At 46.9% G+C, this 26,524-nt stretch overlaps 3 protein-coding genes across 5 annotated transcripts; 2 read left to right on the forward strand and 1 right to left on the reverse strand.

Moving 5' to 3' along the window:
* Positions 1 to 1,010: 1,010 nt before the first annotated feature.
* On the forward strand, positions 1,011 to 18,810 carry LOC102685128 (serine/threonine-protein kinase Nek9). 2 transcript variants are annotated; one of them, XM_015350413.2, is made up of 24 exons: positions 1,011 to 1,158; positions 1,867 to 2,138; positions 2,799 to 2,976; positions 3,241 to 3,296; positions 3,519 to 3,589; positions 3,792 to 3,897; positions 4,968 to 5,099; positions 5,627 to 5,737; positions 6,650 to 6,714; positions 6,959 to 7,009; positions 7,220 to 7,412; positions 8,556 to 8,700; positions 9,597 to 9,797; positions 10,650 to 10,696; positions 10,939 to 11,100; positions 11,778 to 11,886; positions 12,235 to 12,396; positions 12,827 to 12,994; positions 13,105 to 13,164; positions 14,410 to 14,588; positions 14,890 to 15,048; positions 15,186 to 15,350; positions 15,489 to 15,542; positions 15,756 to 18,810. In XM_015350413.2, exons 2-24 carry the CDS (start codon positions 1,950 to 1,952, stop codon positions 15,891 to 15,893), a joined length of 2,901 nt encoding a protein of 966 aa, XP_015205899.2. In that variant the 5' UTR covers positions 1,011 to 1,158; positions 1,867 to 1,949; the 3' UTR covers positions 15,894 to 18,810. The 2 variants fall into 2 exon arrangements, with proteins under 2 accessions (XP_015205899.2, XP_015205898.2); XM_015350412.2 differs by lacking the exon at positions 1,011 to 1,158 and adding an exon at positions 1,227 to 1,357.
* A 688-nt stretch (positions 18,811 to 19,498) lies between these two features.
* LOC102685326 (zinc finger, C2HC-type containing 1C) lies at positions 19,499 to 24,123 on the reverse strand. The gene is made up of 3 exons (XM_015350416.2): positions 23,647 to 24,123; positions 21,492 to 23,049; positions 19,499 to 19,854 (listed from the first exon to the last, which is right to left on the reverse strand). The coding sequence occupies exons 2-3, from the start codon at positions 22,962 to 22,964 to the stop codon at positions 19,618 to 19,620; spliced, it is 1,710 nt and encodes a 569-aa protein (XP_015205902.2). The 5' UTR covers positions 22,965 to 23,049; positions 23,647 to 24,123; the 3' UTR covers positions 19,499 to 19,617.
* A 93-nt stretch (positions 24,124 to 24,216) lies between these two features.
* acyp1 (acylphosphatase 1, erythrocyte (common) type) lies at positions 24,217 to 26,453 on the forward strand. Of its 2 annotated transcripts, none has more exons than XM_015350417.2 (3): positions 24,217 to 24,319; positions 24,746 to 24,838; positions 25,801 to 26,453. In XM_015350417.2, the coding sequence occupies exons 2-3, from the start codon at positions 24,755 to 24,757 to the stop codon at positions 26,017 to 26,019; spliced, it is 303 nt and encodes a 100-aa protein (XP_015205903.1). In that variant the 5' UTR covers positions 24,217 to 24,319; positions 24,746 to 24,754; the 3' UTR covers positions 26,020 to 26,453. The 2 variants fall into 2 exon arrangements, with proteins under 2 accessions (XP_015205903.1, XP_006632405.2); XM_006632342.3 differs by having other exon boundaries at positions 24,272 to 24,379.
* The last annotated feature ends 71 nt before the right edge of the window (positions 26,454 to 26,524 follow it).

Below are 26,524 nucleotides of genomic sequence, written 5' to 3' on the forward strand. Positions count from 1 at the left end.
AGTGACAGATTCCGCCGCTAGGTGGCAGTGCGTGGGCGCTGGAAAAGCGCTGTGACGTCAGGGGTGGCGGCAAGTGAAGAGCTCTACAAGCGCAGCTCTCTCTCGCCGGGCACGGTGGCGCGCGCCTGTAATCCAAGCTACTGGGAGGCTGAGGCTGGCGGATCGCTTGAGCTCAGGAGTTCTGAGCTGCAGCGGACTATGCCGATCGGGTGTCCGCACTAAGTTCGGTATCGATATGGTGCTCCTGGGGGAGCCCGGGACCACCAGGTCGCCTAAGGAGGGGTGCACCGGCCCAGGTCGGAAACGGAGCAGGCCAAAGCCCCCGTGCCGCTCAGTAGTGGGATCGCGCCTGTGAATAGACGCTGCAGTGCAGCCTGAGCAATATAGCGGGACTCAGTCTTTTGCAAAGGTGGGGAAAAAAAGTGAAATTAATTTTGTTTTAAAACAAAATTCCCTAATGAATTATTAAAACGAATGAATGTAGTTGCTTGCGCCTTGCTTTGGGCAGGACTCGGCTCATTCTCCGGGCATCGCATGACTCCTCCGATGAGACAGGATTCTCAGTCTGAGAATAGAAAATTAAACTGATTACATGAATTTAGAACTTGCTCCTGCTTTGAAAATAAGACAGTGTTCACGCTCGACTTGGGATTTTATTTTTATTACTACTGTTATTGATGTTATTTCACACTAACGATTTGCCAAATCAGTAACTGCAGTGCCGCCTAAGGGTAAGAGTGCTACACCAACCGAATAAAAATTGTAATTATACAGGAATGCAGAAGGGGGCGATCTTTGAGCATAGCTACGGGGATTTGATTACGAAGAATTATAGTTTCATTATTTTAAAAACTTTTTTCTAATACTAAACACTAATTAAAATGAAGATGCATTAAATGTCCAGGAGTTCTCTACGTTCTGTCTCGCACCTGAATACTTTCTACCGTATTTGGCGAAACTGCAAAACAAAGTTTCAGTTGTTACGTCTGTCATTCACCTCTTTCCTGGACTGTTTTGAGCGTCAGAACAACTTAAGAGCGACATGACGGGTCGTCGTAGCAGTTACTAATAAAAAGAAGTGCAACTTTGCATTCAAAATAAAACGAAGCCGCGGCGGTTTGTGCAAAGACGTCTGCTTCAGCGGTGGGGCTCTGCGAGGTACAAGGCTCTGAATCTGTGCAAAAAGCAGCACAATCCGTGCCGTACCGGGGTGACACTCCGTGCGCTGCAGTAATGCAAGCTAGTGTTTCCGGGTCTTGAACTCGGCCAGGGTAAGATGGAGTCTCCGCGGGGAGCGAGGTGGCCGTGAAAAAAGTTAGCAGCGGCAGCCTGAGCTCCAGAAGTGTCAACAGACCTGGTAAGACGTCAGCTGAAAGTGCGGCTGGGGACGCGACATGGCGGAGCGCCGAGGATTTAGACCCGGGCCGGGGGTAGGGTACGGGAGCGGGCGGCGCAGTCTGGGACGTGAATGGAGATATCCCAGCTCTGCTGGGGCATGCAGCCGCTCTCCAACACCTCGGCGAAGTGGAAACGAGAGAGCACAGAGACAGCACCTCGCGAGTGAAGGGGGACGCCGAGGACGATGTTGCGTCTGGGTGCTAGTTTCCCGTTGGCCAGGCACAGATCTCCCTCCTCCTGGGACTTGCTAGAAAACTTTTTGTTTTTCACTGCAACTCTGTAAAAACGTTTCCACAACAAGAATAATCACACCTGAGGCGTAATTACCATATGCAGGTCTCATTGGCGTTTTGGGGGCTAAAAAAGATAGATGGGGGGGGGGGATGTTCTTTATTTTTTTTCCCCTAAAACGAGCTTAAAAACGTCACTGAGCACCATCCTGATTGTTTCATTTTCTTCTGTTCTAAGCTGCCTGGATCCCCGTCGGCTACCTGGGAAGTTCCTAAAGGAGGATTGATTTTAGTTTTGGCCTTGCGGGGGTGGGGGACGCGATGTCTTTGGAAGACTACGAGAGGCGCTACAGCTCCCTGAACTCGGACTTCGGTAGCGAGCTGGGCGGCAGCGAGGGCAGGTCTGCGGCCGGCGGTTGCAGCGCCGAGGAGGAGAAGCTGCACTACATCCCTATCCGAATACTCGGAAGGGGAGCCTTCGGAGAAGCGACTTTATATAGAAGAACCGAGGCAAGTCATTGGGGAAAAAAAAAACCCGCATTGCCTTCGGCAGGTTCGGATCAAAGGCCATTAGTCACATCCCCGATGAATCCGAACTCGCTGACGCTTTGAGGTGTTAGGTTTTTTAATTCATACTGTGGGAACCTCCCTCAAAATGAACTTCAGGCTGTAGATCCGGAGTGGTGCTCAGATTTGGTTGACCTGTTTTATATTTGACATGTGGACTAAAATAGACGTATGCACTGATGTCACAAGATGTCCCAGCGCGTTTCTGGGTGTCAATATACAGTATTTGGGTTCGAGAAGCAGAATAATCAGTCTGCTTGTCCAACCAGGTCCTGTTGTTGTTGTTTTAAAACACTGCCTTTTGAACTTGTCAACTCTGGCTTAGGTGTTTCCTTTTTTAAGATGAAGTGACAGCTGAATTAAGACATAAAATAGACGCCTCTCTCTCTCCAGGATCCGGGTGTGAGGTTATATCGACTAGAGAGGAAACGTGCTGCTTTGCAAAGCATTCTTAACCTTCTGTGTAGAGCACGTCCTTGTTATTTTTTAGGTGTGCGCTGTCACAATACAATTAAATAATTAAAAAAACGAAGTACTGTTTAGCAAACCAGGCCATGTGTTGGAAGCAAAAAAGAAAATGCTGGCTTGTTTTCTCTTTTCCAGGACAACTCTCTCGTGGTGTGGAAGGAAGTGGATTTGAATTGCCTCTCGGACAAGGAACGCCGTGATGTCATGAACGAGATCAATATCCTGTCCATTCTGCAGCACAACAATATAATAGCTTATTACAACCACTTCCTGGACAAGGATACCTTGTTGATTGAGTTGGAGTACTGCAATGGTGAGTCTGTTAGGATGCCCTGAGACAGATGAAAAATGGCTTGTTGCTGTTCCTTGATGTGACTTCCCATCATCTTTAATTACCTCATTAATTGTGATGCAGAAATCGTTCTCTGCGGATGCATATTGACTTTATTGCATTTCCGCACGGGATATCATTCTGGAAGGGGAAGTTAGTTACCGCAGCGAGCGATGTTTCATGCGTGGGTCTTGATGGTGAACTGCTGTCACTGTAAAATCTTAACGTTTGTTTTTTTTTCCCCAGGTGGGAACCTGTATGACAAAATAAACCAACAGAAAGGACAACTCTTTTCAGAAGAGGTAAAACAGAGCTGGTTTTATTTCTAAGTCTTTTTAGAAAAATGCAGCATTCTAAAATGCAGTAATACAATGTTGCATCTGTCATAATGCTGTAGCCCTTCACAAAGAAATTCGGTAACAGGATGAAAACTTTCACCCTTACACAGTATAGCTTTTTGTCCTGTCTCCTTTAACTGTGTTGTCTTTTTGCTAAAATCTGATCAATTTTGTTCACGTTTACAGATTGTGATATGGTACCTGTACCAGATAGCTTCAGCTGTAGCCCATATTCACAAAGCAGGAATTCTTCACAGGTAATTAAACAAGTGCTTTGAGTAGTCCATTTATCATGAATTTCTATTGACTTCAGTAGACCATTAATTACGACTTTCTGTGGAATTCAGTAGTCCATTAATCAGAACGTCCTCAGTTTCCTGAAGCTGATTTTGCTAAGAAAAAGAAAAAACACCTCAACTTCATGTCATTTTTTCAATGCTATTGTCTTCTCTTTCAAAGGGATATAAAAACCCTGAATATTTTCCTCACCAAAACAAACCTGATTAAGTTAGGAGACTATGGGCTGGCCAAAAAGTTGGACTCTCAGTATTCCATGGCTGAGACTGTGAGTATATATTTGTGTATTGTGCATGTGTATATTTGTACCTTTACGTGCAGCATCTCTGTTTATATAAAGCTAAGTCTGTCATATTGTTCTGTAAACTCAAATCCGCGCTCAACCTTTCTAGTGTTTGTGTTGCTGCATTCTACAAATGCCTGTCAAATTCGAACTGCTGTTGGCTCCTTGAGTGCGTTTCGTTCCGGTCAGAGTGACCTATTCGCTCGGTGTTGTGTTTGCCCGAGCAGCTCAGCAGTTGACGAGGGATTTTGTTGTGACGTACTGTAGCCGCTTGGCTTGTGCCTGACAAAAGCCATTCCTCTGAAGGTGCAGTGCAGTAATGAGGGGGGGGGCTGTAGAGGCCTCATTATCCATTGTCCTTGACCACTTCATGTTCTATTCCTGTGTCCTGTGGGTCCAGGGCAACAGCTGGAGGCGAAGCCCTCATTTCTCCTGCAGCTATTTTTAGCCACCCAGGCTTTGTATCTCACGGCCTGAATTGCGACGTGTGTCTACAAAGTCCATCTCCTCTTTCCCTCTCCAGCTCGGCGCTCGGCACTCGGCACGCACTGCTTATGGCTTTCTGGCTGTAAAACCAGAATTAAAAAAACTGCAACGGCAGCTTTGTGTGGGTTACAAAGGGCTAAGCAAAATACGAGAACTCTTCTGCGTGTATATTCATTTATTGTGCAGGAGTAAGAAAGCGTAAGGCATTAACAACATAACCTTTCCTCTTTTCGCCTGGTTAATGGCAGTATTTCATACCAGCCTCATCTTGACTATGACCTGCGGGAGAAAATGGTTGCTGGTCTTTCCCATGTAAAATATTAAATTATATGATTAAGGGCTAGTAGGATCAAAGACAATCAAATAATAATAATAATAATAAATAATACGACTAAGATCTGATTCTTTTTACTTCCCAGTGTAGAAAGTTTACTATATACTGTACGTGTGCTCATAGAGAAAATGGTATTGCCCGTTATAAGAAAGTCTATGGCTTTCCTTGTTTAAATATGTGCAGTGACTTTTTTATTGGACACGCTGACGTTTGACAGTTCTCCCTCTCGCTGCAGTGTGTGGGAACGCCATATTACATGTCTCCAGAGCTGTGCCAGGGGGTGAAGTATAACTTCAAATCGGACATCTGGGCAATGGGCTGCGTCATCTTTGAGGTTCTCACACTGACCCGGACGTTCGATGCTACGGTACTACCCTTTAAACTTGAATCCCCCCCGTGCGCGGCAGGGGGTCTCTCTCCCTGGTCCTGCAGAGCCCCCGGTCCAGCGGCTTCTATCGGTAGACTTAAAGGTGGCAATTTCTAAAGCACTGGAACAGTTTAGCTATGACCGGATAATGATCAGTGGGGTGTTCAGTGAAGTAATTCAGACGTCATTTGCTACAAAGCTCAGAATATCCTTCAGCTCTCGAGGAGCACTGTTCCCTTCATTGAGCCATTACTTGTTTAATTGATCAGTTGCTGAAACGAGTTTACCTTGTCTTTAAATAGCAAATGACTTAGAGTGACCTGTAAGAATAACTAGACTGGGGCTCCTCGGGACCAGGGCCAGCGATCCCCGGTGTATACCATCGATCCGCTGTATCTTTCACTACCCCTTAATAATTGGCACGGCTGTAGTGCCCTTTTCATAATTACCTCGGAGTCCACAAAGTTGTGAAACCAGGAGTGACTTGATTATAGGAAATGTAAATGTCTCTTATCGCCACTGTTCAGAACCCGCTGAACCTGTGTGTGAAGATCGTTCAGGGCAACTGGACCATGGAGGTGAATTCTGACGTGTACTCCTCGGAGCTCATCAAGCTGGTGTACGAGTGCCTGGATCAGGTGGGTATAGGAAGGCCAGAACGCTCAGGGACTGTTGGAGAAGGCTGGCTCTGGGCAGAACCCTGCAGCACCCCATTTTGAGATTTCTGGGGTAGCAGCTGCACTAAAATTTGGGTGTAAAACTAGCCTTGCACCTGCCAGTCAGCTGTTTAGTTGCGAAGACGTGCTTTGCACATCAAAGCAAGTCCTGGTTTGGATCTGTGAAGAACTCCGGGAGTGTTTCTACGAACTGGAGAGGCGTGGGCTCGATCTGGGGGAAATTGTTCAGATCTGTGGCTGGGGAAAAAAGCCACAGAAATGGACGAGTAAAATATCATTCCCACCTGCATGACATGACATGGAAAATCCACACCTGTTTTGCACTATAGGTGCCTCAGGAGCTTGTGTGGGAGGATCTGACTTGTGTCGGCTGGGTTTCAGGTTTTTGGAAGTTGCATTTCATTCCTTTGGGAATGAATGTATGTTTTCGTTCCTTCTTTCATTCAAAACGTCATGGAGTGAATGGGTTATGGTTCAGTTAAAACAATTTATGCCACACAAGCAGCGCATGTGTAGTGAGACACATTTTTAAACAACCAGGCACAATTGTGTTACAAATCACAGATTTATTACACCGGACTTCCACTGTTTATCTCAAGCAAGGTGTGGCACATGGCTAATTTGCATACTAGACCCCGCCTTATCTTTTTATTCACATGGAAAGAGGATCTGCTGAATGACCTGCTCCTGTGGGGAAACAGCTGGGTATCAGACTTGGGCCAAATGAAGTAACCTGCTCTCGATGTCGTGTTAAAACAAAATTAAAGTGCACGTGCAGATTCCCCGACTGATGGCTTGTGCTCGTAGGCGGAGCCACACAGCATGGAGGTGCAAACTTTGACCCCAGTTGTCGTTTGTTTTTCTGTCTTCCAGGACCCAGAGAAGAGGCCCACTGCAGATCAGATCCTGGAGCAGCCCATCGTTTCCTGCAAGCGGCAGTGAGTGTGGCCTCCCTGGGTCTGCTGCTGCTGGAGCAGACAGCTGAGTGGGCGGGGAGAAGGGTCTCACAACACCCACGCCAGCCAGGTCACGTTTCGACAAAGACGAGACCAGCAGTAATCGGCCACAGCTCCACAACGTGTTTATTTTTCCATGAAAGTTGTGGCAGTCAGTGCAGTACAAGACGTTCCTGAGGTGCTGATATTTATTTATGAAGTTTAAAACATTGCATTTCTGTTTCAGACAACTGGAAGAGAAGGTTGCACTGCTCAATTTGGCCAACAAAAAACCCAAGTGAGTTATTTGCATGTTCATTTATAGTCATTCCAGGAAACTCCTAAGGCATGGCAGGTGACTTCTGGCACTTGTTTCCTTACAGAGCCTTTAAATGTCCAAAATAAACCCAGTACATTCTACCAGCCAAAGTATCAACTGTAAAAAAAAAATGTTTATCATCATGTTGACCAAAGGAGAAAAGGCTCATGTGGCTTAACTTGCCGCCAGGTTGAGCACAGCGACGGAGAGCTCCGTCGCCGTGGTGACCACTCGGTCCAGAGAGGTCTATTTCTGGGGTGGCGGGAAGTTTACTCCCCAGAAGCTGGACGCCTTCAAGGGAGGCAGCAGCGCCCAGCACGTGTGCGCTGGGGAGAATCACTTCGCTGTGGTCACTGTGGAGAAGGAGCTGTACACCTGGGCTGTGAGTACCGGCGCCTCCCTTATGCGCTCTGGGATAAAGGCAGAGAACAGGTGCAGGCAGCCATGTTGGTGGGGTGTCTGTGGCTGTGAGACATTCAAAATGCAGATCGTCCCAAGAGTCGGAGCAGTGTTCATGTCGTTTACAGCCGGATGGTGTTCAGTTCCTATTTTGAGCTGTAAACATGAATTCACGTAAGTTAATCCTGAGAGGCTTTCACAAGCGCCCTTCAAACATTAAAGGGGAACTGCGACGCCATTTTTATATTTCAGGGTTAGAAAGAATCGGCTTTGATGAGTGCATTTCAAACTGCAAAAGTAAAATCTACACAGATTTAAAAGGAAAATCTACACAGTTATGTGTAATTTACAAAATAGATTAAGTTTCCAGGTATGCACAGCACCATGTTCTGGGATTCAGAACAAGGCAACAAAACTTCTGGTGAGGTGAAGCAGCCCTATTACATTGTAAACAAGCAGGCTTGTGAATACATCTCTTTTAATCCAATAGAAATACTGGTTTCACTTTTGAGATGGTTTTGCGGACAAATACTACATACCTGCTAACTCTGCATGCAAATCACGTTGGAACATTTCTATGGAGAAACATCTGCTGCACAACCTGTATTTATTCATTCGTACATCACAGCACGTTAGTCCTTACGGGGACTAGTGAGCAGGAAGGACTGCATACGGTTGAAACGCGAGTTTGTGACAACATGGCGACTCGGTACTTTCACAACGTTCACAATTCTTACAATGCTTAATTCGAAATATGTCGATTTCTTCTATGACGTTAATGAATTGTTTTTGTAAGTCTTGCCAGTCTGAGATATAATAAGCGGTCTGAGAAACTGGGACCGCAGTTCCCCTTTAGTGTCAGTTACAGATGGATGATGTTCAGCCCCTATTCTGAGCTATAAACATGGATTCCTGTAGGTTAATCCTGAGACGCTTCCCTCAGAGCCAGTACTTGCTCTCACAGCGGGAGAACAGTGGTTTTCACCTGTGCCCTCCAGATGTTAAAGCAAAGGCCTGTCGAATGATCCTGGTGACGTGCTACAGAGCGCCGTGCTCATCCTGGCCCCGAGTCGGCCGTCCGCAGTGCCAGCCCTGACCTCGCTCTTCCTTCCCTCCTGGTGTGCAGAGCGTGCAGGGCGGGGCGAAGATGGTGGGCCAGCTGGGCCACGGGGACCAGGCTTCGTACCGGCAGCCCCGCAGGGTGGAGAGGCTGCAGGGCAAGGCCATTCGGCAGGTGGCCTGCGGGGCCGACTTCACCGCCTGCGTCACCGGTGAGTGGGGGCTCTTGGCGGCTCCCGTCTGCACCCCGACTGGGTTCCCTCCCCCGGGGTGTCCCCCTTCCCGGGGCGGGGCGCAGCCCGCGTCGCGCATCCAACATTCGGCCGGTGTCCCTTCGAGAGGGTGGTGCCACCTGTGCCCACTGCGGTAGGCTCCGGCCTCTGAGGACCCGGCGGTGATTGAAAATGGGTGGATGGTTACTCTCCACCTGCATTCTCCAGGAAGCAATCGGTGACGCTAGCTTCTCAGCAGTCCTCGGGAATATCAGTGAGTCAGAGGACGCGATTCGTCTACATCGCAATCATAGCGGCATGATTAGAGGAATTAACTGCAGTTCAGTTTGGTTTTTTTCCGGTGCAGCCAGAGTATCCCCATCAGCCTTTTCAGATCCAATACTACCATCCACTGTGGTGAAAAGGATAATAATGGTATCGCAGACAGAAAAAAAATTTAATCACAAGACTTTATAATCCTGCCATCTATCCATTTTCTGACCACTCTATTCAGTACAGGGTCATGGGGGAGGTGGAGCCTATCCCAGCAAGCAACAGGCACAAGGCAGGGTACACCCTGGTCAGGACGCCAGTCCATCACAGAGACACAGACACGCTCGCACTAGGGCCTGTTTTCTCAGAAGCCAATTAACCCACCAGTGTGCCTTTAGACTATGGGAGGAAACCCACACAACCACAGGGAGAACATACAGGTATCACCCCAGGAATTGAGCTTAGGACCCCAGAGCTGTAAATGTAAAGATGAAAATATTTTCCGACTGTTCTCACCCTTGTCAGTTTGGTAGGTTTTGTTCTTTCATCTTTAGTTTTCATCTTGGTCATTCCTTTTTTTTTTTTTTCATTTTGCATTTCTCGCGTGCTCCCGGCCGTTGCAGACGAAGACCAGATGTACATGTTCGGCTCGGACTACTACGGCTGCATCGGTGTGGAGAACGAGCTGGCGGCGGAGGTGCTGGAGCCCGTGCTGCTGGACTTCTTCCTGTCCCGGCCCGTGAGGCAGGTGTCCTGCGGGGACAACCACGTGGTGGCGCTCACCCACGGCAGGGAGGTGTACGCGTGGGGCTGCGGAGAGCACGGCAAGTACACGCCGCAGAGCAGGGGAGGCTGGTGCGGGCTGTCAGCCAGGCGGGTCTCGGAGAGAGCAGGGCATCAGCTTCAACAGTAGGGCGGGGTGGCTTGTTCCACACCTCCACAACCCTTTGTGTAAAGAGCTCTCTTCTGTTCTCAGTATTAAATGTACTGCAGACCACTGCGGCTACATAATTTATCAAAGGTTAGGTTTTTTTATGATCATAAACTAAAATAAATGGGAAACGCAACATCTGTGCATATTTGACAATACGCCGACGTTTACCCTTGTTAACTAAAGCCAGGATTCAATCACAAGTTTAACCTGTCCGCCGGATGAGAATAACAAACCCGCTGCCTGACTGATGGCAACTGTCCTCTGAAACGACTTGCGAACATCCAGACAAATACAAAGCTTTGGTCTCTTGCCATGTTTGGAATTGGCAAAAGGCAGATGTCCCTATCTTGATTTAATGGGGCTCTTAAATCATGCTGGCTCTTTGTTATGGTCTAGTAATTGGTATGTGTTTATGCTCTGGTGCCGTTTAGTGGGTCACTGCTGAATGTCTGAGCAGCACCTCTGCTTCAGCACAACGTAATTTTTTGGAAGTTCTGCTCCGCAAAAAGAAATCGGTGCTTTTAGTTAGAGTGCAAAACTGAAAGACTGCGCCCCCAGACAAGGAAGTCTCGCCTGGGCTTCCCACTGGTCTCCCTGCACCACAACACCTGCACATTCGATTGCGATCCCAATGTCTGGGATTAAACACCGCATCTCTGCCTCTACTTGATGTTTTTTTTAAACCAGTCCCTGGTCTCTGTTAGTGCTTGGCAAAACCCTGTCTGTGTTTTCCTTTGTGAAGGTCGCCTTGGGCTGGACTCGGAGGATGACTGGGCCTCTCCGCAGCAGGTCAGGACGTCTGTACTCTGTAGGGCTGTAGACGGGAGTGGTGTCCTGATGTTTCAGGGTCAGGCCACGAAAGCGCCGTTGTCGTCACTGAGATCAGAACTCTTTTGATGAGAAGGAAAACGATGTTCGGTTATCGTTCTGCGTAGCTCTTTCACGGTGGAGGGGTCTCGGGGGCTCGTGCCGGCGGCAGCAGCGGGCTGGGGGGCGCAGGGTGACGCTTTCCCGCCCGCCTCTGGTCGCAGGTGCGCGTTCCGGCGGGCGTCAGCATCGGCTCCGTTCACTGCGGCGCCGACGGGACCTTCTTCCTGACGGAGACCCGCAAGGTGCTGGCGTGCGGGAGCAACGAGATGAACAAGCTGGGGCTGAACCAGAGCATCTCCGGGATCATGAACCACGCGGGAGAGGTGAGGAGGCCGGCAGCATGCCCCGGAACTGGGATCAGAGCACCTAACTGAAGCACCCCAGGCCTGTCCTTGGGCAGAAGTAGAACATTCAAGGTCATCTAACGCTGGCCCTTTTAACTGTGCTAGAGTTCAATGGAATTATTTTTTTAATTTGTTGCTTTTGAGGGATAACGACATGCAAGTGAGTTGTTTGTTTGAAACGTACTTGCATGATAACACTGCAGTACTCCCCCCACAGAGCACCGACTTGACTACTAGAGTAAGCTGGTACTTAGGGGGCAGAATGCTTTGTTTTTCCTTGCTGTAGCCTAAGGTCCTGAGCTCTGGTTGCCAGATTGTCCCTTTATGGTGCTTATGGTTAAGCGTGGTGTTGATTTATGCCTTCACAAGGGCTTTTGTGAATCCACGCACACTCCTTGCGAGGAATCCTACCTCCTGGAGGACTACAGTAGCATTTCTAAATTGACAGTCTGCAGACCGCAGTACCGAAGGTCTGAGAGAGAAAATACTTTTTTTGCCCCGTAACTTAAGATGGATTCATTTAAGGCAAGTACATATAGAGATGTTTTATGACGGGTGTGAAATTGGGGACCACACGGGTTAGTTGTGCAGTAGAATGTTGTGCTAGGGCTGACTTCAGCTGACAGAGGGCTCTTTCTCCTCCCGCCCCTGGCCAGGTGTACCAGGAGATCCCCTACACCACGTCTCTCACACTGGTCAAGCAGCTGGCCCGCTTCAAGATCAGAACCATCGCGCCGGGCAAGACCCACACTGCGGCCATCGACGGTAGGCAGGGCCTGCGAGCTCGCGGCTCCACGCCAGCCCCTCTCCCGATGCTGAGGGCGAGAGACGGCTGGCGGGGCGCAGGGCACCTGGCGCTCGTAAAAACGCACTGTGTGAAGTGTGAGAGAGCAGGCTTTAAGCACACACGAAGCCTGGTGCGTTAAAGAGAGGGGCAGTTTTATTCTGACGCCAGTCCGCGTAGATCAGGAATATCAGCTTTCGTAGAAGATAAAGCAAGATGATGGTGAAGTGCACAGGGTGAGGGCTTGGGAATAATGGATGGGAAGACTGCTTGAGGCACATTAACGATTTCCATGATTTATTCCATGTGCTCCCCTTGCTGGCTCTCAGAACGTGGGCGGCTCTTGACCTTCGGCTGTAATAAGTTTGGGCAGCTGGGCGTGAGGGACTACAAGAAGCACCAGGGCGTCAGCCTGCTGGTGGGGCCGTTCGGAGGCAATGCGGTGACCAAGGTGTCCTGTGGAGATGGCTTCACGATTGCTGCTACAGAAGGTAAGCGAGGCCGTGTCTTTTTCTCACAAGCCAAAGGTGGAGTTATTTCAGGAGCTCATCAGAAGCGCGCTCTGATGTCAGCGAAATGTGTTTTTGCAAAATATTTATCGAAGTCTTTCATGCTCGTGTGTTACCACTTGTTTCAGAAATCATTCAAGGCTGTGGTCAGCCGCAGTACTTTCAGCTACAAGTGAATGTGCCGATAGGTTGACATGCTTTTGTTTAAGATAATACATTGTTCCTTTTGTTGCCAATGTGACCCCAGGAGACATTCTGTGCGGGCCAATGTTTTATCTCTTTTGGGAATTTGGGTGAAGTTCCTGCACAGGCAAATATAAGGAGTGCAGACACTGGTGAACAGGGCGACTGTTCATCTTGATGGCACGTCTGGAGGCTCAGAGCAAAGCATGCTGGTATTTATGTTTCCCAGACAATCAGATTTTCGCCTGGGGGAACGCAGGGAACGGCCGCCTGGGAATGCCGCCGGACAAGGGATACGGCTCGGAAGTCTGCCCTTCTCTGCCCCGCCCCATTTTCGGCTCCCTGCACCACGTGCCCGACCTGTCCTGCCGCGGGTGGCACACCATCCTGATCGTGGGTGCGTCTTTGTCAGTTCTGGTTGCCGTGCCAACGCTGTGCCAGGAAGCAGCGTCGCCACGAACTGGGAATGGAACCTTTATTTCTCCCTCTGTCCTTTTTACTTTTCAGAAAAAGTCCTGAATTCCAAGACTATCCGGTCAAACAGCAGCGGGCTCTCCATCGGCAGTGGTAAGAGAAACCACGAGCTATCACCAGGACCTGAAATGGTGGCAAAAAGTTTGCTCCCACTTTTTGAAGATGGTGGTTTTGTGCCAGGCCCTCTCCGTTCTCTTTAGCTAGATCAAGCTAAAGATGGAACAGATGTGGCTGTTCTCTAAGGAACAGGAAAGTCTGTCATGATTTTCATTTAAAATGGAAATTATTCCAACAACAACCGCAACATCAGACACTGCCCTGAGGCACAGGGAGATGTCACAACAATGAAAATAGCATTACTGGGCTGGGAGCCCAATCCCACCCACTCTGCTTTTCAAACTCATCCAGACTTTCTGAACCGTGCAAAAATGACGCCCCTGCACAGACAAACCTCTTTCGTCTAGTGTAGGACTTCACACCCTGGTCCCACTAGCAGGCTGCTTGATTGGAACCTTTTCAAATCCTGTTCTGTCTTTTGAAGTCAAGATTAAGGTTATCTGTTAAATCGCAGAGTTTAAATGAATCCCCAATTGTGTGATTGAGTCACTCGTCGAGGGCCCAGTTACTGGGAGATGGGAGCGGGGGAGGACGGTCACCTGGGAGAGGTCTGCATCCCACATTGACCCCAGTGATGGGGAAGGCCGCGTTGCAGATAATGGCTTCCCCCTGGGGACGTAGTTGGGCTCGGTCAATTTGCTTCCACTACAAACAGCAGAAACGGTGAAGCCCGCCGCCTTCGTTCGTGCTCTGTCTGTGCTGGCTCGTGCTGTTGAAAGTGGCCTTGGTGCTGCTTTCATTCCCCAGACACAGCGCCTTACGTCTTCAGGCACATGACTCTTGTCGCAGGTGTAGGAGGGCCGAGTGGCTTCAAACTGAGTTTCAGCAGCACAGCCCAGCACAGACGGAGCCGTAACACGTGCAGTGGGTGCGATTGCTTGTGTTGCGTGTTGCGTGTTGCGTGTTGCGTGTTGCGTGTTGCGTGTGTGTGTGTGTGGGGGGGGGGGTCAACTCGTCAGAGAAACTCCAGAATTTTGTATGGGGTTTAGTAGTTCATGAAAACTATCCACCGCCTATATCTTTTGCCAGTTTATTTTTACCTTGAGATAGTTAATAAAGGAGAGATGTCAAGGACTGGCACCCTGGTGCCTCAGACACAGTCTCCTTACCTGTCCTGTTAATTGTTCCTAAGACTCGGGACCCCTGGGGGACCTCTGGTCTGATGTTGTGGGTTTGCAAAGCGCAGACGAGCTCCTGACGAGCACCTCTCTGTGTGTCCAGTGGGACAGGGCTCCACGTCCACCGTGGGCCTGGACAGCGAGCAGGGGTCAGAGGCCCCGCTGCGGGACGGCGGCTCGGGGGGCACGGTGGAGGCGGACACGGGGGTGCGTGGGATCCGGACCTCCATGATGTCCCTCCAGGACCCGACCGACAGCTCCTGCCCTTTCTGGCTGCGCCAGGTCTGTTCGTGGGTGGAGAAATTAAAACCTCCTCTTCATTATTGTCATTGCCAGTTACTGCAGCGAACTGCTGTTGCCCTGCTTAAATTGTATTGGTAACAAAAAAACAACATCAGTAAACAAAGAAGGGGAAAAAACAAATCGGTGGAAAGTGCGAAATGATTGTTCAGTGCAGAGTGATCTCTCCTTTCTGCTTTTCCTCAGTGTGCAGTACTGTTTAGTGTCAGTGTGAGGCGCCGTGCTCCCGGTCTGTTCTCGAGTGCTCATGGCAGGAGTGCCCCCTCTCTCTCTCTCCCCGCAGGAGCTCCAGGAAGCCGAGTTCATCCCTATGCCGCAGAGCCCTGGGGACTCCACGCCCATCCCAGCGAACGCCGTTTTCTCGGAGAGCGCCACTCTGCCGTACGACGAGCTGCAGGAGCTGACGGCGGCCGTAGCCGCCGCCGCAGAGAAGGAGCTCCCGGTACTGTCCGCCGCCGCGGAGGAGATTTTCCTGTCACTTGATGCTTCAATAACCCTGAGCCTGGGGTTTGTCTACATCTGCGCGATGAAGAGCCGACGTCAGACACTTTGTAAGGGTCCGTCCTGTGTCCCCTGCAGACCGCCCGGGTGGGCTGTGAGGCGGTGAACGGGGTGGACGCGGTTCCCGGCGACTGCAAGACGAACGGCGGGCTGCAGTGCGAGGGCGGGTCCAACGAGCCAGTGAGCGCCCGCTGCAGTGCTGGGCACCAGAGCGCGGGCACAGAGGGCACCGAACTGGCACAGGTGTGGGCATCGTGGAAGAGAGGAAGGATAGATGGTTGTTACCATCCACTTTTCTGGTTTTGCATGTTGAGGCCTTGTGCTTCAGTAGCTGTTCCCCTGACCACATTCAGCCTAATCTCAGATGGTTTTGTTTTACAGCTAAGAGAGACGGTCAGTCGACAGGAAGCAGTGATCCAGATGTTACAGAAGCAGGTGGGTTGCATCTGTTTGTGTTTGTATTTTTTTAAAGTTGTATGTTATTTCACTTGTTGTTGCTGCAGCTGTTCTGTGTTTATGTTTTGGTGATTCCTTAATATCTTTGTATCGGGGAAAGAAAATCTGCGTATATCATTGAGTTTGTGCATATGACAAATAAACTGAACATGTGCCGACGCAACATTTGTGGGTTTTCTGTACGTCTCGTAGTTCAGCGATCAGCTGGAAGAAAACAAGAGGCTCTGGGCGGCGATCGAGAGTCTGACGCTGCGGACCGCGGGGGCCGAAACGAACTATCGCCAAGGCGATACCGATACCGAGGGTGATGGAGCAGAGCCCAGCCAGTAACGCGGAGCTCCTTTCCACTGGCCTGATGCAGATTGAGAGACTCCGGACGCTGTCCCATCTCGGCGCATTCCTACGGTGCAGGTTTCCGAGATGTGGGTCAGCTCCGGGGGAAAGAGGATTCTTTTACAGGGCAGGAGGAGGGTTCACATGGAAAGGATGTTCTGAAATCCACAGGGGTTTCCGAGTCACTGATAACGTTGCGCTAGTGCATGCCAGGAGGAGGTTAGATGATGAGGAAGCTGGAAGGATTGATATTGTGGAGAGGTGGACACAGCAACTAGGGATGGCGAGGCAAGTTTAAAGGTTGTGTCAGGTAAGAAATAGTCGTAATTCCAGAGGGGACTCAGAGTAACGTTTTTGAATATCAACACCTGTTCGGATTGTCACGCTAACCACCAAAATTTACGTTTAAATTCCTTAATGATAGTTGTTTTAAAATTGCTACGCCTTCTTATAAGCATATGTGGGAATTACATAAAACTGTAATATACACAGGAAAAATGAAGCCATACATGCTCTCTGACTGGGTTATGCGGGAGTAGCATTAGAGAAGATTTATCCGCAAACAGTCACTGTTACAGTCTAACTGAACAAACGTGCCTTTCTCCAGAGGTTTTGATGAAGTATGATTTTGTCATTTTGAGGGGTTTAATAGCTTAATGGCAGAATTCTGTATTGAGATAGAGCCCTCTGGCCATGACTTGGTATCGGTCTGGAATGTAAGATCGAGGATGACAGATTTTCATTAGGATGAAAGTAGAGTTGGCTGCTACTGTGTGCCTTTTTATATTTGCATGACTCAAAGTGAGTGTTTCCGGCACATCTGGTTGAGGGAGAATATTCTTCTGATGGCCAAAGCCTGCGTGTAGATTATATCATATCCTGCTACTGTTTAAATGGTTTGTTTCCAGACTGCGAGTTGCAGTGGTTACCAGTTAGTATTTATAAAGCTGCATAATGTTCGAATTTCAGCAATGCATGCTTTGTCTTTTGGTAATTTGCTGCTTTGTCTCCGGTCAATTAAAACATGCATTTATTATTACCTCGGTGTACTGCACAAGGCTCATAAGTTATCTTTACCTGTTATAGTTTGATGATGTTTTCTTGACCAACATCCTAGCAACTCTCTGTCCCACTCCATGCATCACTTGTTCTTAAGGAACTTTTAAAATTGCAGAAGGAAGTTTGCCCTTTGATGAGCAGACTGCTGGCTGCAGTCTCAAGGAGCTTGGTACAGCATTCGGTTTTTAATTTAACAAAGTGAAAGCAGCCCCTAAACTGATAAAATGAGCAGATTTCCCAAAATAACTGAATTAAAAGACATAGGTTGCAGTACATATATGTATAAAGAGAGGTATTTTAAAGGTGTCTTAATTTACTTTGTGAAGATAAAGCACATTTTGCTAAGGCAAGTACAGAGTATGAACGTTCTTATTTTGTAAGTATGCATAACATTTTCAGCATAAATATGCTTGCAGAACAATGGATTTTTATAGTAACAGTGCAATTTTTTTACACTTAAAAAAAATAAACCATGATTATATTATGAACCAACAACCAAATGTATGTTGGTGTGATTTTCAGTTACTGTGCTGAGTACACTCCAGATACACATTTGTTTAGGTGTGGGTGAAAGAAATTGAGACTTGCCTGCCTTGTGCACCTTAGTACAAGGATATGCCACTGTTGTACTACTGATAAATACTTGTTTTATTGTTTGTTTCTCTTGTTCTTATTTACTTTTCTTGGGGAAATTGTATTTCTTTTTCCTGTGGTCTTGAGGATGGCAGTAACCAGCCTTAATGAGTAATGAAATGGATGAAAGAGATTGCAGTGAGGTTTAATTCTTCCCACTGACATGATAACAGATGGTAGTGCATGTCTTTCTGTGGTTTTACAGTGTGATACTTCAATGACGAGGCAGCAGCCTGGAGTTCTTTTACACAGGATTTACCTGTATTGGTTTGGGAAGGGGCTGCTGATTAAGCGAGAGTATAATGAACAACTATTTTTTCCTTCATGTGCACTTCCCCTCATTGCCAGCGTGAGGCTCACAGATAGGAACCTAACTTATTTTCTTTGTGCACTGTGTGTAACAAAGCACCCTCACAGAATCAAAACACTTTTTGGGTTATTTCTTGCCCCATCTGTTTTTCATCCTCATGATACTAGTATTTCCTTAATGGCCGGCTTTGTTTTAGTGTTTAGTGTAATTCAAGTGTGCCTGTTTCCCGGTTTGGTGCTTATGAGACATTGGTGCAAGACGCACTTTACCCTGTTCTGGTTAAAAATGTCTTACAATCAGATCAATACAGATTAAGACATTTGCTAGACATCTCTTTTTTTAACATATTTTGTGAATTGTACGATAAGGGACTTTTTCTTCCATGAGTAAAGGGTCATAAAGCCTAATTTAAAGTGCCATTTTTCCTGTTATGGACTGTACTAAATGAAAGCCAAACAAAAACCTTTAAATTATATCCATCCAGTCCAATGGAACATGATGGTCTTTTCCCACTCCGCAGGCCCAGAAATTGAACTGACAGTTCAAAGAATTGCATGCAAACATCTTCTGTTTGAACCGTAAAGAGTTCAAACAGAAAATGTTCCTGTGTCCTGTTCTGCAAGGATAACCTGGCAAGATTAATTTTGAACAGTTTTCATTAAGGACTTGCCCATTTTTGTTTTCAGTTATATTGTGCTGTTGGCCCGTACCAACTGAAATTTAAAATTGTCTGCGAAGTTTTGGGAAGCAGTTGCATCCTGTTGTTTAAAATGAGCGTTCTGACTGCCAATCATAGTGCCACGGTTCAAAGCTTAAACGTTTTACAAGACTTGCAACTTCACCTGAACACTACAGATCTCTTCCTGTTTTTATTGTTGTGTGCTTATTGTCGAAATAAAGTTCTAAACAGCCTTGAGGATTTTTATTTTATTTTAAAGAAAACGGAGCATACCAACACACGGAAAACGTTTCTTAAAGATTATAATCTGTTGCAAATCTCTATCAAGCATTAAAGGATAAGTTTGTCTTTTTTTTCAGAAGTTTATGTATAGAGAAATGTATGTTTGAAAAAACGTTATAGTTCTAGGAATATGCTAGTTGTCAAAAAAGTAATGTTATAATTGCGTTTTGAACAATTTATAATTTTATAATGAAGGTTAGAATTCAATTATTTTACAATGCCACATCACGCACCCAATATTTTATGATTTCAGTAGTAAATCGGCATAAGACCCACATGATTTTTTATTTACATTACTACTTGTGGTCAGTTTCTTAAAATGACAATAGTACTTTTATTAGAAAATTGTTTAAAATGGTATGTATGGTCTTTAATGTCAAAATTGACCACCGGAGTGGACTGTGTGGTTTAGGAGCTTGAATAAAGTGTTCTGTGAGCCACTACTTAGAATTACTCAATAAAAAGTTTACATGTTCCAGGAGATGATACATTCACTATGTCAAGGTCTGTCTTGTAAGGAGCATTGTTAATGATTGTTCATTTACATTTTCATGATTTCAGGCCATTGCACATTTTTGTCTATACATCAGTGTAGAAAGTAAACTTATTTTCATTTAAAATATCAGGATTATCAAAATGCCAGCTCAAAGGCAATACTTTAATAGAAAGGCAGTTTTTGTTTTTTGCTTTTTGTAGCTTAAGTAACTGTGGTGTAAAGGTCTGGGAGCAGGCTGGTCTCCCCAGCGGGTCCCGGCTCTTCATCGCGGCCTCCGCCGGGGAGGAGGAGGAGGGGGGCGGCTCCTGAGGTTCTGACACAGGGGGATGTGCCTCTCCGCGGGGCGGGGGGCGAAGCGCCGGCCGCAGTGGGGGCAGGGCACGTAGTCGGGGTTGTCGCCAGTGGGGGGGGGCGGGGGCAGGTCCTCCTGCACCTCGCTGGCCTGCCTGACGTTCCGGACGAAGTCCTCGTGCTTCTGCCGCCAGGTGCTCCTCTTCGGCTGGGAGGGGAGCAAAGCGGGAGAGCGATGGGGAGACGCCCGGAATGAGCCACGTGTCCGCAGTACGCGCATGCCTGTGGGCCAGGCCCGTCAGGCTGGCAGCAACTAATATAGAAGCTGGCACAATGGGAACTCATCCCAAAATAGTTTCAAACCATTTGTTTTGCATTTTTTAAATTGAATTAGAAATCACTGGAAACTTTTTTTTCCTTACAGATTTTTTTCGGTAAAAAAGCTCATTTACAACCTTGTTTTCTTTGGAGGCGGCAGTGGTGGTGGTGATCAAATAAAGTCCCAACAGCTCTGAGACGTCAGAAGCTGTTGAGGCCTCTTCCAGCAGTCACTCAAGACAGGACTCGTACCCAGGGACTGGGGAAATTTTTCATGGAGTGTACGTCAATAAGGAGGCTAAGAAAACTGAACCATGTAATTTTGGATCCAATTTGGAACCTTTGTGGGAAATATCCTACAGAACCGTCAACATGGATTTAGGAAAGGTAGGTCTTGCCTAACCAACATGTTAGAGCAACAGCTGTAATGGAAACACAAGGTATACGATAATGGTGCCTTTTGATATTTAGAAAGCTTTTAAATACGTTGCTCATGAAGGTTTCATTCTCAAAATGCCAGCAGTCGGCATTCAGGGAAAAGCAAGTGGACTGAGAATTGGTTAATAGAAAATAATACCGATAAGGGGTGAGTCCTCAAACTGGGATGATCTAATTAAAGGAGTACCACAAGGTTCTGTGCCGTTCTTCCTCATTTATAGCCATCAACTAGATACTGGTATAGTAGGTAAACTCAAGTTTGCAGATGATACCAAATTAGGAGCATCAGCAATCACTCTTAATAGCAAAAAATTAAATTAAAAAACATCTAGGTGAAATTCAAGACTGGACAAACCTCGGGCCGGTGGTGTTTAGCGTAGACTAGTGCAGGGTTTTGCATGACGGGCTGAAGGACCTGAACCTTTTTAGTTGGGAACAGAGAAGACTACAGGGGGTCCTGATGCAAGTTAAATTCCTCATGGGCATTGACAGAATGGGCCCAGCAGAACTCTTCAGAGCAAACGGTGAACCAGAGGACACAAGTGCAAGTCAAACGGAGAAGGAAGGCACCTCTTTACCCAACAGTTTGTGAGAGTATGGAACAAGCCACCCAACCACAAAACCTGTTGTGGACACCAATAAAGAAACTGGTTCCCTTCAAGAAACTGGTTGAGATCCTTGGATCGATTAGTTATTGATTATCATATGAGCTAGAGAGGCCCAATGGCCTCCTCTCATTTCCTAGGTTTTCCTTGAGTTCTTATGTCAGGGGTTTTCAGCCTTTTCTGGTTGGGGGACACTTTTTCAATAAATCCCTTCTTGTAAGGAACCCAAATTTATGCATAAGCAACTGTTTGCCAAAATGGTGCTATTTGTTACTATGATTTAAAAGCCAAACCTGCTGGTGAACAGACCCACTGTGTAAGGTTTTACACACTACTAGACTGCCTGGGGAAAACCTCTGATTCCTGGAACCCCTTTGCCACACTCGGAGGATCTTTAAGGGCTGCTTTATGTTCTGGATTGGGTAACAATCATATTCACACATTCGTTTTATTTGTGGGAAGGAATTCTAAAGTCACTTCCTACCTCTGGCGTTGTACTTTTCTTCTTTAAGTTGATGTATTGCTCCAGGTCGGTTCCCTTGGCTCTGTGCTTGGAAGAGTCAAACACCTTCCGGCGGGAATTCTGCATTTTCTCACAGACTCTACGGTGTTTCTCCAATCTTTCTGCTGCAAATGTCCTGTTGCAGAGCGTGCAGGGCAACAGCTGCGAGTTCCCTTCCTGATTGTACGTCGGTCTCTGCTCCGCCTGGGGTGCTTCTTCGACAGAGAGTGGAAAACGTCTTGGTGATAAGTCTCCGCTCCCCTGAGGCAGCCTTTCTTCAGCACAATTTCCATTGCTCATTTCATAGCTTGCTTGTGGAATGCGGCTGTCCAGAGGAATTGGTTCGGCATGCTTCCCTCGATTCCTGACGTGTGTTTCATATCTGTAGGGCACATCCTGTGACTGGCCGGCGTTAGAGGCCTTTTCATGTTTCTTGAAGTGTGATGGAGCAGAACTTGAGTGATTGAGCAGAGATTGAGTGTGAAGCTCTGTGTTATTTTCAATAAGAGGCAGGACTTGAGTTTTTCTTCTTGCATCGACCGGTTGCTTGTCCTGAACTGAGTGTCTTGAGGAACTATAGGGCTCTGCAGGCACACCCCTGCCACTGGCACTGCCCAGGTGCCCTTTTGGAGCACCATCGTGCTGTCTCTCCTGAGCTCTCCTTTGCTGGGCCATTTTTCCTCTCTCCTCCCACTCCTCCTCTTCGTCAGAATCTTCCATCTCTATCTGAATCCTCCTCAGCTCTTCCTCGGTCCTTTTCAGTTTTGCCCTGAGCAGGAGCTCCTTCCTCCTTATCTCTTCCGCCAGGTTGGCCTCTACCTCTGCTAGTCTTCGTTGTTCCCCTTGCAGCCAGTGGAGACCACTTAAATTCACCCTGGAGGAGTTTTCATCTGGGGAGTGGGCCACATCTAGAGGGGATGTCTTATCCCTGGGGATTCGTGCTCTAGGGTGTCTCCTGTCCACTTGCAAATGACTCCCTTCTGGGTGATCTGCAGGCAGAGAAGGAGCCACTGGGATATTCCTCGGTGCTCCTATAGGCTTCACAGCCTCAACATCACCTGGACTGAAGATGTGATTGAGACTGAAGGCTTTCCTGTGGTACACAGGCTTCAGTGGGCAGGACCTATCCACCCCAGCTGTCTTCTTTCCAGGGGCAACGTGATGGAGATGGCCATTTCTGGGCAGATTCCCAGCAGATCTATGTTCCCTGTGCAGGCCAGTTCCACCCCTGTTGTTCGCCATGGTTTGCAATGCAGACTGCTGGTCGTGCTGGGAACCAATCCTGGCTTTCTGCAGCACGGCCTGCTGTTGCTGCCGGTACAGAGCGATCAGCTTCTTCTCCTTCTCCTCCCCAAGTTTCTGCTGGAAGTTGCTCTGCAGCAGCTGTAACTTGGACGGGTGCAGAGCTGGGTTCCGTCCACCGGGCCTCAGGGGTGGAAGTTTATCGGTTTGCATCTTTTTACCGAGGAAGGGGGAGCTCGAGGTCTAAGATGTGGTACCATTTGCAGAGGAGACAGGCAGGTTATTTTCTTCCAAGTGTCTGATTGGGAGTGAAATGTAATGATATTAATGTATACCTACAGTGAATACAGGAAAAGGCCTATTCTTGAAAAAACCACATACACAAAAAAAAATTATATTACATATTAAACATTTTCTTCACCTCAAACAACAATACATGCATCATACTTTTAAGAAACTATAAAAATGAGGTAGCTGTCCTTCTGGCAGAAGAACCATTTGTGTTACAATGTAATTATCCTGTTTGCAGATTCTCCTAAAGACTATAAAACGACTAAATGTTGCACACTGAGTTTTAAGCTTAAAACGCAGGCTGGATGCAACGCAAGCATTATGCCCGTTATTTTCAACTGGAAATCTATATTCAGTTTTGATCATAAATCACCCCCGTGGCCAATGAAATTCGTTTGTATTTATTTCCCAGCATCCCCGAGTGAGACGTGACACTGGTCGTTCATTCAACATTTCTTCGGCTGCAGACGTGGAAGAGGAAAAAACAACATATATTTCTGGGCAAAACCTTATAAATAATTCAGAAGTCACTGTATATGACACATTATATATTTACTTACACGACAGTCCAAAAAAACGTGCTAGTTCATCATAATTTACTCACCAAAAAACTTTCTTTGGTTTTGTCGACAGATTTCTGCTCTAATCCTTCGTCAGAGCTCTGGGGAGTTTGTCACGATCTGGCGTCCTTTGAAAAGCATGAATAAACACTTGCGTGGCAGGGTTTTCTTTCTCTCCTTAACTTTTTGGGTTTGTTCACTGGTATCTTAAACCTGCAGTTAAAACTGTTATAGAAAGCCGACTTTAAACAGCGCTTTTTACAAAAAAAAAGTAGGAGAAAATCCCCCCTCGTATGGTTTTATGAAACTTTACAGTCTCCCCTTGAAATACAGTCACCAAGCCTGCAAAGGCACAGAGAGTGACGAGTTTTTCCCCGAGCTAAAGTGATGCCCTTCACAACATCACCCCCAGCGTCACAGTAGGCGAGCCCTTTGTCCTCGCAGGTCGGTCATCAGAGGGTATTCTCCGGTAAGAGTTTAACAATAGGGTTTGTTGGCATGCGTTGCCTGGAAACCGGGAGACGCCACGGGGTTCCTTGGCATCGTAACATTCAGTTGTCAAGGGGCTCTGTTTGTGATTGGGCGCAGACAAACCACGTGGAAAGTCATCCGGAAGTTGTGAGATGCCCCGGATGTACCGGTCTGGATTAAGCCCTTCGTTTTGAAAGAGATGCGCTATACATACACACATTTGTCGTATGGGTGTTTTTAATACTGGTTAGTGATATTTTAATGTGTGTGCGTGATTTGTCTTTCGTGGTTGCTATTTATCGTAATGTGAGTATATGATGTTTCGTCTCCAATGTGCAGGGATAGCTCGGGCAAATCATGAGGCTATATCTAATGTTTAATTATGTTGGATAATAGATTGAGACATATGATGAATATGCTAGCGTTTAGTTGATCTGGGATGAAGACGAAGCTTCGGATATAATGCCCCTAATGAGCTCTGCCCCCTGATATTTAAGAGCGATATAGAATTCAAACATCCTTTTAGTTTTGAAAAAACAAGTTTGTTTTTTTTTTATTTCGAACGCAAAATGCAAAATAAAAGTTGATCTGGAAAGACTTCAGTCCACGCTGAAATATTTAAAATGTACTTCTACTGTTCCTGACGCTGTGTTTTTACATTATTTTGTCTAGGTCTCTGCCATGTCCGGTAAAGAAGATCTGATTTCAGTGGATTATGAAATCTATGGCAGAGTGCAGGGTGTTTTTTTCCGAAAGTACACTCAGGTAGAGCCCTTTCCTTTATTTGTGTGTGTTTATTTATGACTAATACCAGCTTCTCAATTATAGAACATCTAGTTAAATTCGGCGATCGGAAACTCGGATTTCATTCGCCCACCCAACACAGGAAAATGAAAATGAGGCTTGAGGCAGCACAGGCATGATTGTCCTGGGAATGTAAAGCCCTTTAAGGATGGGTGTGACGGTGGCAATGCAGTTAACAGTGCTGCCCCACACTTCCTGAGCCCTCGGCTTGCTTCCTGCCCAGTATGCCTGTGCCCGGTTTGCATGTTCTGCCCATTGCTGGGTTTTCACCCTGGGACTCCTGTTTCCCCCCACAGTACAGATTTATCTATCCTGTCCAGATTTTTTGGAGTATGGAAATCATCCTCCGAGTTTGTGTGTATACACATACCTCCTGCTCAGGACTGGCAGCTTGTCTAGGATGTATCTGGTCTTGACCTCATTGGCTGTTCTCCAGCCCTGTCTTGGATGAAGACATTGAAAATGCGTGGACAGCTATCATTCAGTTGTGCTTCCCTATGTGGCAGTACAGTATATACTTCCTATTGGGCACTCTTAGTGAGTTGCCATAGCAACCACAGAACAGCCGTCTGCTATAAATGTGCATGTGAGATTGCAATCTCTTTGTATGCATGCTATACATATATGTTGTGTTTTGCTGTTGCTTCTCGATGACTATCATTTAAATATTTTGTGGCACATGTGGGCATTGTGTAGTGTTTGTGCCGAGCTGAGAAATTAACAGTACCCAAGTCAAAGTACAGAATGTGTACAGGATAGAACCACTCTCTTTCCCAGTTAATGAAGTAATCAGTCGCTGAGAATTAGGTATGGAACCTGGAGCTGGGTTCGACAGCCCTGGGTCTCCGTGCGCGCACAATCTCAGATCAGCCGGTCCGGTAGCAGGAGTGTGCTGTATTTCTGTGTGGCTGCCCTTCCCCCAGGCTGAGGGCAAGAGGCTGGGCTTGACAGGCTGGGTGCAGAACACCAGGGAAGGGACAGTGAGAGGCCAGCTCCAGGGACCCGGCAGCAGGGTGCGAGAGATGCAGGAGTGGCTGAGGAAGAAAGGCAGCCCCAAGTCCCAGATCGCCAAGGCGGAGTTCTCCAACGAGAAGAAAGTGGAGAGTCTGGATCACAAGGATTTCAGGATCGTCCGGCCCTAACCTCCCAAATGTGATGTGTTTTTCTGTTTTCTTTTTTATTATTATTTAAAAAAAAGGCATAAACATCTTCCTAGAATCAAGATGTTTGGTCATTTGGTTTCAAGATGTCACTGTGTTGGAATGCTTTTTTGTAAATGTACTGCAGATAACATCAGTGAAGGCTTAAACTGCTAAATACGCATACCGTCTCCAAATCTGAATCTTGTACATAAGTGCTTGAGGATGTTTTGAACATTCTACGTTCCCTCTGTGTGTTTATTAAATCCCTATTTATTTTGAAGAACCATTTGTGTACTGTTTAATTTTGTTAATATAGTTACTGAGAGGGCAGCTTAATGACGGTACTTTGTAAAAAATACGCTAGCCCTATGTTTATTTTTGAGATGTAATCATCAACTCAACAATTGGTCAATAAAATATGCATCATTACAAAATTGAGTCTTTCGAGATATTTCTCAATACGTTTATGTCCGAAACGTCAAAAACTGTTCAAATATGTTATATT

The sequence above is a fragment of the Lepisosteus oculatus genome, chromosome 8 (assembly GCF_040954835.1).
Source record: "Lepisosteus oculatus isolate fLepOcu1 chromosome 8, fLepOcu1.hap2, whole genome shotgun sequence".
Classification (NCBI taxonomy): domain Eukaryota; kingdom Metazoa; phylum Chordata; class Actinopteri; order Semionotiformes; family Lepisosteidae; genus Lepisosteus; species Lepisosteus oculatus.